Consider the following 13,045-nt stretch of genomic DNA (forward strand, 5'->3'; position numbering starts at 1 on the left):
GCTCTGCTCGCAGGGTGCACAACAGCATGCTCGCCGGCACAAAAAATATAAAAGTAGACGGTCTGTTTTTAGTTGACACAAAGTTTCCACTGCACCAGTTCTGTAATACAAAACCACTGACACAAAAGGCCCCGCCCTCAGATAAAAAACGTAGGTAGTCTTATCTCTTCCGGGATTAATTTATGATATATTATAGAACACTGACGCCACAGTGAAGTAACCCTCTTCGTTTTATACAAAAAGGGAGCAAATGGAGTCAGTACAGAAATATGACTGAAGACACACGAGAACATTGGGGCTTGCTAACAGACGGTCACAGGTTTTCATGTAAAGACACCTTACAGTTTCCCTCAGTCATAGCAGCATCCAAAAGTCTTTGGTGTGCTCAAGGTATAACATACCAATTCCTGCTTTTCGCATAAGCCTGGAGACTGTTCCTCTTCGGGGATCTTTCTTTTTTGTCATAGGCATGCCTTCGTCTCCATGATCTTCATGTCGTCTTTTTCGACGACGATAAATGAATATACCGACCACAATAACCACCACCAACAGTACCGACATAAGAACACCAACCACGATAGCTACTGTGTTGTCTTTCTTGGTTGTAAATTCAATAAATCCTTCACTTTCATAATCTCCGTCGGCAGCAAAAGAGCGCTGAAAAACCGCGTACTTAGTGTTATCATCAAGTTCTCCATTAAGATACTTCTTGTTATTGGCGGCTACGAAGTAAGAGTACAAAAAAAGAAATTGTTATTATATCATAGCAAGCAAATAAACGAAGTCAATGACAAATTCACATGTCAGTAAAAGCAAGTATGCTTCATAATATAGTAATGTTACTCAGGCTGATGCTTGTGAGAAGATAGGAAATTGACAAGGAAAATAAGTGATAAAAAAGTTGTTTAACTGTGAGCTCATATAGTTACGATACGTTGACTGCAAAGTTTGACTGCAGTTGAGACTCAAAGACTGGAAAAGCTAGGGAAAAAGAAATCAATGCTTTCTGGGACGATTTGAAAAAGAAAAGGAAAAGACAGCGTTTTTATAGAACCAGGAAGAGCACTCCGTTGCATTAGCTGGTAGGAAGAAAATTCGCCATGCATGGATAACTCTCTGCACTAAGCAGGCCAGTATTGGACGAAAGAATAAGTGAGATATTGTCTTGTTGAACTGAATAGACTCCCTGATTATACGCTTGTTCTTATCCAAACGTGAGAAATAACCTTTTCGTTATATTCTCGACTCGTAGAGGACAGGGTGTGGTTACATAAAATTGATTGGTTATAATACTGGTTGAAAAGTGAATTCCACCGGGTAAAAGCTGCTGCAAACGTACGTCATGAACTTCTAAAATTGTAATTAAGGTCAACTTTTCAACGATTTCTATGGGTTAGAGCAATCACGCAAATCTCTCTTAAATTACAGACCATGTTTGTTCGTTTGGTGCACGTGTTGAACCGGTATCTGTCCCCCTTTAAGTTTCGGAGTCAGTGGATTTCTTTAAGTTTAGTTAAACGAACCGTTTTTCATTGTCAGTTGCCTTCAGCATTCGGTATTAACAGTGATTTGACTTAACAGTCCACCTACGGGGTAGTGGAGTTAACGTTCTACAACCATCTTATAATAATCTTTTTAGGCACAACTCGTATTCTTATAGTTTACCACTGTCTACTAAATCTGCACACTCCGTCCAGCAATTTAGATTAGTAATAAAAAATGTAAAGTACAGTGCATGTCAATGAAAGAAATGTATCTAAATTTGTTTGTTTATATTCTTTTCGGCGAATTTTTATCTTAAACTGTAATCTTTTATCTAGCATGTTTTTACTTAATTTAATTCTATTATACTTTAAGTAATAAGTTAGTTGTAACTTATTGGTCGAGCGTTTTTTTACATGCGCCCTTGGCTCGGGAGACTGGGAAACCACTCCCCACGTTATATGAATAAAATAAAATTACTATTTAATATTCATGTTAGCGTGGATTGAGGATTTATGGTTTTCTGGTAAGCAATCCAAAACACAAGTCATCAAAGGCTACTTCAATTGGTGACAGTTTAGTCTTATTTATCAGTTGTTAAATATGTATTTAATCGGCCGCTTTTCCCAAGAGCCTTTAACAAGATCATTTAGGGCCTGATTACATGGTGAATTTCAGCCCGGGTTCTGAAACACAACCTCTTGGAATGAAAGTGGCGATTACATGGAGAAGGTTTCAGCCCGGGCTGGGCTATCCATGGCAGATCCTCAAAATATACTCTAAGATGGTGTGAGCGGACCAATGGAAGTTTTTGACTCGACGAAAAAAGATTATTGTACGCGCCCGGCGTCAAGACTGCACGTTGTTGTCGAAGAGTTACGATCCATGTGTCAGCGCTATATGTAAGGATGGGATCTTCGGCCCAGGCAAATAGGCATTTGTTGGAGAGATCAGGGCCCGGTTGTTCAAAAGCCGATTAACGCTAATCCCAGATTACAAATTAACCAAGGAGTTTATTTCTCTTCTCCTAAATGCTGTTCAACGCTGATATTTGGCAAAACTTTACATTAGAAGAAGTCAATCTTGAAAAACAAAAGTAAACGAAAGAAATTTTCACCAAAAAGTTGAAAACATGAAACAAAAGTTTACACTAATCCTGGATTAAGTTAATCGGCTTTCGAACAACCGGGCCCAGGCCAGTGTTTCGGAATCATGACGTATTAATAAAAGTCGACGTCCATTATGAAAGAACCCAAGCGTTAAGAGTCATCCACTCGGATTCTGTTTTCAGTCACCGATTTGAACGAAGAGTGATTTGCAAATGGAGAGATACATAGGCCTACTCTGGGACCTTAAGTCGCCTTAAGTCGCTTTTAGTCGCATTTAGTTACGGTGACTTAAGGTCCCAGAGTAGGCAAAAAAGAAAAGAAAAAAAAAAGGAAAGGAACTTCATTTAAGTGTCTAATCTTCTGGCGCCGTAGAGCACTAACCGGGGGACACCGTAAATTGAAATTAACGAGTTAACGCAAATCAAATCAAATGTTGGTTTTTGAGGAGACGGAAAAACCGGAGTACCCGTTGAAAAACCTCTAGGTGCAGAGTAGAGAACCAACAAACTCAACCCACATATGACGCCGAGTCTGGGAATCGAACCCGGGCCACATTGGTGGGAGGCGAGTGCTCTCACCACTGCGCCATCCCTGCACCCTAAATTCTGTTTTGGATTCATGTATAGTATGAATGTTGGTCAAGAGATAGACAGATGACATACCCTAACCCATTCAGAACAAAAAGAGGGCTAAAGTGCAACCTTGCACGCCCGTTTGAGTACTATGCAGCATTCATTCTCACCATAACAGAATCTTAGGTGTTGGAATATGGTGACTGCCTTGATGATCTAGACAGGAATTCCATAGAAGGGCAGAATTTCGAACATGGGTTCCCATACCGGAAATACCCAAATGCCTTTTTCAAATCGCCATTGTGCTTTTTTACTTCCACAACTCTTCACAAGGAATTCAAAGTATCTATGAGATAGAAGAAGAGCATCCACGACACGGTTGTGGAAAAGCTTGTTATACGCATGTCTTTGCTATTATTGGGATGAGAGAGCTTGAGATGCCTCTGAATGGATTTGGGAGGTCACTTTTCTTTATGAAGGGGATGATACAGGACTCAAGCTATTAAAAAGAGAACTGAAGGATGAAAAAGCAATCTCCTCGATTGCATTGATAATGTTATAGTATATTGTAAGTTGGTTATCGAAATAAAGGATAGCATCTCAGATCTGCTGTGCCACTTCTTTTGGCATACTTAGTTGGTAGATTAAGGTTGAATTTTCTTTGCGTATATGTACTTCCTAGGATGTTTCACATGATTTTTTACAAGTTCTTGGCTCAGGTTAATGGTGATTGATACAATCATGTGATCAAATACAACACTTGCAAAGGAGGAGTATGCCAGTACATTCTTGATGCCGTATTCCATTTACTACTGACAGGATATGTTGTCGGTCAAATCTGGTGTCAGTTTGAATCCGTAATCGGTGAGCCTCATTTTACCTAGGTTGTATGCACTTCACCTAATCAACCCCAGGATTGAGAACACCATACCTTCCCTCAACCTCTGTCCTACGCATGCATTTTCAACACATCTAGCTTGTTAATGCTTCGTATCATCGTATCGGTTACTGTATTCATACAACGAATGAAATGATATATGAAATGGATCATATATTGAACTGCGGATATGAAATCAAGTGAAGCTATGATCCTCGCAGTTATGAACGCAATTTTCGCAATTGCGTAGAGAAGCCTGAAAAATTCATGACTTAAACGAGGTTTGAACCCGTGACTTCGCGATACCGTTGCGACGCTCTAAGCAATCGAGCCACGAAGCCACAGACGTTGGGATCAAGTCATTTGTGGGTTCTAATGTTCCCGTTATAAATGAATCAACGAATGGAATGATATATGAAATGGATTTCATTTGTTGATTCATTAATGAGGGGAACATTAGAACCCACAAATTACTGGCTCCCAACGTCTGTGGCTTCCTGGCTTGGTTGGCTAGAGCGTCGCACCGGTATCGCGAGATCACGGGCTTAAACTCCGTTGAAGTCCTGAATTTTTTAGGCTTTTCTTCGCAATTGCGAAAATTGCGTTGACAACTGCGAGGATCATAGCTTCACTTGTATTCATACATTTAACCATCTAGTCTCAACATTACAACATAGTAAGGAAACAAAAAAACTGTTCTACGTTTTTACCGGTACATGTACTCGAACTCGGACCCTCCAGGGCCGGATTCCTGAAAGGTGTAATAACTCTATTCCTGGGATAAATGTACCTTATTCCAGGCACATTTATGCCTGGAATAGGGTTATTATGTTGTGGTTTAATTTGATTTTTGGTTTAAATTTTCTCAAACCGGTTTATTTCTTTCAAACCAGTTCAAGTATTGAACTGGGGTGCAGGGATGGCCCAGTGTTGAGAGCACTCGCCTCTCACCAATGTGGTTTAGAAGTGCCTTTGAATAATTAGCTTCAAACAGAAAGTGTGGATCATGGAAACGATAGTGCATTTAGGTTCCAAAAATGTTTCTTCAGTTCATCTGAGTGCGTATTCACCCGAAGTAAAATGATGATCACCAATTTAATTTAGGTAAAAACGGATTCAACCTGAGAACGGATTTCACCGGCAACGTCGAAAATAGAGATCCGAGAACAAGTTAGAACATATATATAGGAAAACTCTTGATTGTAAAGTTTTACGATAGGTTATTTCCATAACACGGCTGATAAGTAAATTCACTCAAAAGGAAAAGGGAAAAGTAGTACTTCTTAAAGCCTCCAGCTTTCAAACTGAACCGGGCGTTCAAATTCATCATAACCGGGATACGGGTCACCTCATTTTTTTTTTGCAGTTAATCTACTAGAGGCACAAACGGAAGTAACATAAGTAAATGAACTGCGTTTGCATTGCATTTGCGTCTGCGTACGGGTTTTCTTTAAGGCCCGTTTAAACTGTCTCAACATTTGCTTCTACACGACTTTGTATTCAACAATGTCGAACCAAATGTTTGGTGAGTTGAACGGGTCGTTCAACATTGTTAAAAGGGTAAAATATGGGAAACTGATTTAAACTTTCATTTTATTAATTAACATTAACTTTGTTCTCGAAAAGGTTGGATGGAGTTGAAGCCGTTTGAACAATCCATTCATCATTTGCAGAACACAAGTATGTTCGCATCCAGAACGCATCCAGCATAAGTCTGGATGCATGGGAGAGTCTACCTTCATGTTCCTAATTTCTTGCAAACATGGAATTGGCTCAAAAGTTGGCCCGATTGTTTGAACCGTTTGAACGGCCTCCGCATGCACAACTTTGTTTTTGCTTCCAACATTCGCCCAGCAACAGTCTAACGAACGAATGTTCGCCAAATGTTGAACCTTTTTGACCTCAAAAATTCGTAAGGCAAGAGCAATAGCAGTGAGCGGGTGCAGAAAAAAGTAATTTTCTGACAGTTGTTTTCGATTTCTCTTCCTTGTCCTCAGTGTTCCTGGACTTATCCTTCCGTGTACCTTGGAGGCTTTTGTTTGCCTATATACTACTTAGACAGTATTTTCCCACACACCACCCCTTTTTATTTTCACTGAATTCAATCAGTTTTAAAGGTCTGGAATGGGGAGTTTATTGTTGGGTTGCAGGGATCCACAGAGACTTACGTAACCTTCTTGATACCTTGGGCATTCACATTTTATTTCAGCAAGACAGTATTTTTGTTTTTAGTCTCTGCAAAGATTTCAAACAGTGTCATTGCCAATTTAACTTAACAACTCGCCTGATCCCAGAGTTTGCAGTACAAAGCAACGTATGCTGTTCTATTTATTGCAACGGCAGAAACAGTTCTGGTAACCGTCTCAGAAAGTACTTTGCAAATTACTCTTTTCCGCCTTTTATAATGGAAACGTCGTGTACGTAATTTGTGCACAAGCTGTTGCATACTGGATTAGAACAGGTGGAATACAATATTTAACAATTATTCCTCGAGCCCGAATGGGCTCTGAGTCAATAGCCCATGAGGCCGAAGGCCGAATGGGCTATTGACTCAGAGGCCATGAGGGCGAGACAAAACATCTTTCGCTAGTTAAAGCTAGACTTTAATTGTTGTTTTGGTTTTCAAAGCCAGCGCTTTTCGCTACTAGTGGGCTATAACAAATAGCCTACTAGTAGCTCAACCAATCAGAACGCAGCATTGATAATAGACCACTAGTTGGATTTTACTAATTGACAATAACGCGGATCAAGAATTCCAAAAAAGAAACTTACCTGCATTCACTTCCCTGCGCTTTCTTTTAGACTCTGTTACACCATTCCGTGAGTAAAACTTTCCATCCCCAACAGGAAATGATGTTCTCGCGTTCTCATTCGAAAGTTCAGCCGTCGTATAAGGCTTGCCTTCCTCTTTATTCTGATACGTTAATGTGACAGTTTCATATTTACTATCAGCAGAATTTCCTGCTTCTGCTCCTTCGTTTAATGGCACCACGATCACTCGATAGTAGCTGGAAAGAAAATATTAGTGATGAAGCATTGAAAGGATTTTTTAAGTCATTGATGATAATAATAATAATAATAATAATAATAATAATAATAATAATAATAATAATAATGATGATGATGATGATGATGATAATAATAATAATAATAATAATGACCCAAGGGAGTAATGTGAGAAATACATGAAAGATCTTATGCATCGTCAAATGGGAACTCGGAAAAATCGGAGCCCCAGATGTGACTGCGCGATGCAGTTAAGAATCATACATGGTTATCGAAAAATTGGACTATGTGACTGCGTGATGCAGTCGTAGTCTATAACAACTTTTCACCCTTTCTCACACATAGTCTCCAGTAGCTCGGTGGTTAGAGTATCCGTACCAGATCACGGAGAATCGCGGGTTCAAATCACATCTGGGGCTCGGATTTCAATCGACGCTAAATACGGTAACCTTGTAGACTGCACTAATTTTTTCAGTATAGTTCACCGTTAATCTGTAGTAAGACCAAAAATTCATTTTTAGTGTAAAGAGAACCTTAAAAACCTGAAGCGTCTTCATAAATACTATATTTTCTTGATTATAAAAGCCAGACCCCGATGAAACACATGCCGGGTACAAAAGGCCAACTTTAACAAGATACATTGACCTATTATGTGAGATTGTTATGCATTCTTCGTTGCCACTGAGAACCTCTGAAGCATGCTTGGTAACTTACACAAATTAAAATAACAGACAAGGCAAAAATAATGAACTGTCACCTTAAAGAACTAACCTAACTGGTTTACCGCTACTCAAAGTCTTTTTAATTTTAAACGGGATGTTCACTTCTGTTGTTCCAACACTGTCCTGAGAAGGAGGAGCAACCGTAGGTATCGCTAAAAAAAAAAAAGGGAAAACATTAAATTATCAGCATTGAATTCAAGATGATGGGCCGCTATCAATGGGAAATACGTCATCAGCCAAAATGCTTGGAATAGGCTGAACATAATGAGGCAATTTTCATACCATAATAAAGCCGAATTCCATAACTGTTTTATTACTCGTTTAAATTTTTTTTGAAATAGTTTTGCTCTTTTTTATTCTCAGCCGTCTCCGTAGATACAGTACTCAACTCTACTCAGAATAAGAAAATGATCATTCTAAGTAGTACCACCAGATCTTTGAAAATCATCTTTTCTGGATGACGCATGAGGATATCAAACGACACTTAGGCTGAAAAGTTTGAGGCGAGACCTGAAGAGGCTATTACGCCCATTATCGCTCTGTTGATTTCACATACCTTCAGTTTCCATCTCAATGGGAGGATAACCCAAGGGTCCATTTCCTTTTGAAGTTGCAGCCAGAATCCGAAATGAATACAAAGCTTCTGCCTGCTTCCAGTGATAATTGGTGATAAGTGTTTTTTCATTTCCTTTTACTTTGTCCGTGTAGTTTATGGTGTAGCGTGTAGTAATACCATGGCATGCCAGGAAAATCTTTTTCATATTTTGATTGCTTTTTACGGTCACGAATTACGAACGAAAGTTGTAAGTAACACTTCCAAAAGCCTTACGTTTTACAGTGACAAAGAGTGTGATCAATCATGACTGATAGCCAAGACTGAGTAGCGGTCATGACAAAGGTTTCCGAGTTTGCTACACGCCAACGCGATTTTCAGACAAAACTAAGCACTCAGGTTTAGTTATCACCAGACCACATTCGATATCACTCTTACCTAATGTATCCTTCTTCTTTGCAACACTCCATGGTCCATCACCCTTTGATGTGGCAGCCAGAATCCGAAATAAATACGCAGCCTGCTGCCTCAGTCCAGTGATAATTGTTTCTGATGCAGATGCTAAAATGTTCACTGTTTTGTTATTCCCTTTTACTTTGTCCGTGTACTCTATGGTATAGCGCGTAATAATGCCATGCCGGGATCCCTCAGGAACAGGAGACCACTCCACCAGGATGCTAGTGCTATTAAGCGCCGTGACGTTGGTTATTGTGGGAGGCTCTGTTGGCTCTGAAATGAAAGAAAACCCGAACTGTTTAGAAACAAGTACACAGCTACAATTCCGTGAAAGGTAGTCCGCTCGCCTTCCATCAATGTGTCAGCTCGTGTTTATTTCAGGAATTGGCGTCATATGCTAGTTGGGTCTTCACTCTACTCCGGCAAGTTTTCTCCGGGTAATTGGGTTTGACTCGATTTGCAGTCCCCTATTCATGTTTAGGACTTAAATAAAGCGATCAGTATTACATGCAAAGGTTGAATACAGAAAAGCGAGAACATTGCAACATCTCAAAATACCAGAAGTTAATACCCAACAAACCAAACGTTCGTTGCACGTTCTGGGCAAATAGCGAATAAATCAGAACATAAACTAATTATGGAAGACAGTAAACAACAACAAGCTTTTCAACCACTGTGTCCTTCACCAGAGTTAACCCGAAACGAGTTAATCACTCACTCACTCACTCACAAAGATGTATGGATTTCCTAAATCAATATGAGAAATGCACCTTTAAGACCAACAGCCAAGGTTGCCAACATCGATCCCATGGCTGGCAATAGGGAATATTACCTCATAAATAGTCTGGATATTATCCAGAAAATCAAGGGCGCGAAAGCGCCTCCTACTCATAAGCTAGTACCTTACTATTTCTCAACTCTGTTCACGAGCTTCCCTCTGGTACAGGCAATAACTGCCGTCCTCTCGCCGGTCATGTGACCATTTTGTAACCGCTCACCACCAGTGAAAGGATTCGGTCGAAATGCGTCCTTAATCATAAATCCAATAAGATCTCAAGACGCCACATCGAACTTTAGAAATCTTAACTACCTAAGACATTACGAATATGTCATTGTAAGCCATTAATATGTATCTTCGCGACAACTGACTGTCTGTTGTGATAATTTTTCTTAATGTGGTAGGACCGTTTAATTGCTAGAATATGACCGTTAAGTTAAATGTGGGCTACGCCATCGGCTACTTGTGTTTACTTACTGTCTTGATCTGTGCTGACATTAATTGAAGGACTGTGTGGACCAGGACCTTTGATTGTAGAAGCCAATACTTCAACATTGTAGTCGGTATACTTTTCAAGCTCTTGCAACGTTGCTTGAAGTCCCTGTACATGCTTTTCTTCTTGGTTCTTATTTGCATCTTTTGTCTTCCAATAAATCACGGTATACTTTATGATCTCACCGTGCCGCTTTTCAATCGGAACTTCACCCCACTGAAGTAAAATTGTCGTCGAGCTTGTATTGTGTCCTCTTACGTTGCTGGGAGGAGCACCTGGTGCTGAGCAACAAAAAATAGACACACGCTGTCAAAAATTGTAAATCGCTGCCGAAACATAAGTTAGGCATGACATCTTTACTGATTAACTGTCATTCAAAGTGTTGCACCAAATGACAAAGTGGGGCTTGAATTCTCTGCGAATTTTCCTTTGCTTTGGTGCTTAGGTCTTTTCGTTAACGATATTCTATCAAAGCAGAGAAATGGTTGGCAAATATACGTCCCTCTTTTAGTGGGTTACGCTGGCTCAGTAATCGATTCCCTTTTGACGTCATAATATGTAATGTACAGCAAAATCGAATCTATTTGATGATCTTACACAACATGTGGTATAAAAATGTTTCTGTTAAGTCCGTGAATTGAGATCATAGTCGGCTTAAGCTCGGTATGCTTTTGAGTAGCAAGCATGGAGAGAGCTGTGTCCCGAACTAAACGTCTAATTTCGTCCATCCACTGAATGATTAAGTTTGAACATTTATTCATGCATCGAACTTAATTAGTAGGCCTTAATTCAAGAATCTCATGTCTAATGCCTGCTGTCATGCCTGCTACTAGCAGTAACATCTTACTTACACTATCGCGGACAGGAGAATAGCTGGGGAAAAGTCAGTCAGGGTGGCTTAGTGGTTATCTATCGGGCCTCCCACCACTGCGAGCCGGGATTCAACTCTGGCCTCGGCCAGCCAGTGGGCTGAGTTTCAGTCGATCTCAACCTGACTCGAGGGTTTTTCTCCGGGTACTCCGGTTTTCCTTCCTCATCAAAATCGACTCACAGCTAATTAACACCTAACTGTGGTGCTGTGCTCCGACATCAAACATGGACTGATTAGAACTGGCAATATTTAATATTTTAAGATTTACGAACTTGACATGCTCCAAGAAGGGATTTCCTTTTGCCTGCAGTCTTAGAAGGCACGAAGCGAAGAAAGAGGTGACAATCCTTTTTGTATTTATTTATTGTAAGTTTATGTATTATTGGTCTTCTCCTGAGCCCGTCATGAGGAATCGCAATAGCACCCCTCAATCGATCCTGTAAATAGTGGGTGGTTTGACATTATCTGGAAAAAGTCAGATTCTGATGCACGCAAGAATAGCACATACAAATTTTCAGGAGCAATTGTAAGGCGATTTGTCCAAAGCAAAGTTATTTTTTTTGTACACATGCTTTCAGTGAAAGGGTATTGTGGGATGCGCAAATACGTTGTACTATTTTATGCATTAGGTTAGGAACATAAAAAACGTTTAAGGACGTTCGCGCCCATTGCTACTGCGCATTTTTTCGCGCATGTCACGCACACGTCATGCCTCGCAAAACACGAAGGTAAACACGATGCCAAAGGAGCAAACATTTTCCAAAAAGAATGGAACGTGAAAGCGCGTGGCATCATGGGATAGCTGTGGACCCAGGTCTTCTCGGAAATGTCACGCAATGAGGTGACAGTGCGAATAGACAACCGCTTTGAGAACTTCGCAGCGATTTTACTCTCTTGAATACTCGTTGATCCCCATTTCTCTTTCCGTAGATCACTTTCTTTCCTAATTTTGTCCACTTTCACAAAAAACAAAAAAATCTGTACGTGAGAAGTTACAAATATTTTGCCTTTTATGCTCTCCTGCGACCGAAGTTTTCTTTCATAGACTAATATGTATCGTTTTTCAAGGTCTATTTCACCACAGAAAAAGACATCAGCTGCAATAGTTTGTTATATTAGTTATGTTGAATTGAGTACGTTTACCTGATGTAAATTTCACTAATGTAGCTTTTTTATTGCTGACAGTTGTAAGCTAAGATCGTATTAAAATAACGCAAGCTTCTAAAAGTGCACCCCATGATCTCAAAAACGAGCACTGTGACCCCCCATTTTTTTTGCCTTTTTGGCAAAAGTAGATCAATAGCTTTCTGCGTGGCAAGTTTAAAAAAAATCTGTTCGTGGGAACATTTTGGACGCGAACGTCCTTAAATCGAAGTCGCTCACAGTCGATCTTCCTATGTGGCGCACTCGAACTTACTCCCTTATATTGATCGAAATATAATATGTCCAATTCCCTTCATTCAAACATCGACCTCTTCACGTATTTACAGTAGGACACTGAGCTCGGCACATCAAAAGTTCGACACCTTAACTGAATCTGAGTGAATTTAAAGGAACAATGTTAAAAATAAACTAGGGAATCATTTTGTCGCTGTGCGTTTATGTTGGGTCATTTCACATGGCTGAGGTACGTATATTGAAGTTCTTACTAACGTCGTCGTCAACATCCACGTCTTCTACTCGTGCAGCTACATAAACGCATGATTCACGGTTTTACTTTTGTAACATACTAAGGCTGCCGTACCCTTCATTTTTTTTCATTTGCCCCTTTAAAAGGTACATTTTGGAGAGTATATTTAGAGAGCCATTTCTGCTGTGCGAGAAAATGGCAGTATCCGCTGACTTGGTCATTTACTCTCATCATGATCAAATTAATTTAATGTTATTCAAATCAGTGAATACGACCAATTTCTCGAGTTTTAACACCCACCGATGCAAAACCACAATTTCTTTAGAAACTGACCTTGGTCGCTCCCTGTTCAGCACTATTGTTTTGTAGCAACTCGTTCTCTAAAGAAGCAGCAACAGTACGTTTGGATATTTTGAAGATCTCTAGATTTGAATGCGATCAAAAAATGGTTGCAACAACTTTGATTTTGAAGCTGATTTTGAATGCTTAGGATAAC

General features: G+C 39.9%; 1 protein-coding gene across 1 annotated transcript in view; it reads right to left on the bottom strand.

Annotated features, from left to right (window-relative positions):
* LOC138024894 (receptor-type tyrosine-protein phosphatase epsilon-like) overlaps positions 1-13,045 on the bottom strand; it is a 36,760-nt gene that overhangs the window by 11,883 nt on the left and 11,832 nt on the right. Inside the window, exons 4-8 of the mRNA XM_068872088.1 lie at positions 10,033-10,329; positions 8,760-9,050; positions 7,818-7,920; positions 6,813-7,048; positions 402-722 (exon numbers count right to left, since the gene is read on the bottom strand). Coding sequence (XP_068728189.1) covers positions 402-722; positions 6,813-7,048; positions 7,818-7,920; positions 8,760-9,050; positions 10,033-10,329 — 1,248 coding nt within the window. The remainder of the gene's footprint in view (positions 1-401; positions 723-6,812; positions 7,049-7,817; positions 7,921-8,759; positions 9,051-10,032; positions 10,330-13,045) is intronic.

The sequence above is a fragment of the Montipora capricornis genome, chromosome 11 (genome assembly GCF_036669925.1).
Source record: "Montipora capricornis isolate CH-2021 chromosome 11, ASM3666992v2, whole genome shotgun sequence".
NCBI lineage: Eukaryota > Metazoa > Cnidaria > Anthozoa > Scleractinia > Acroporidae > Montipora > Montipora capricornis.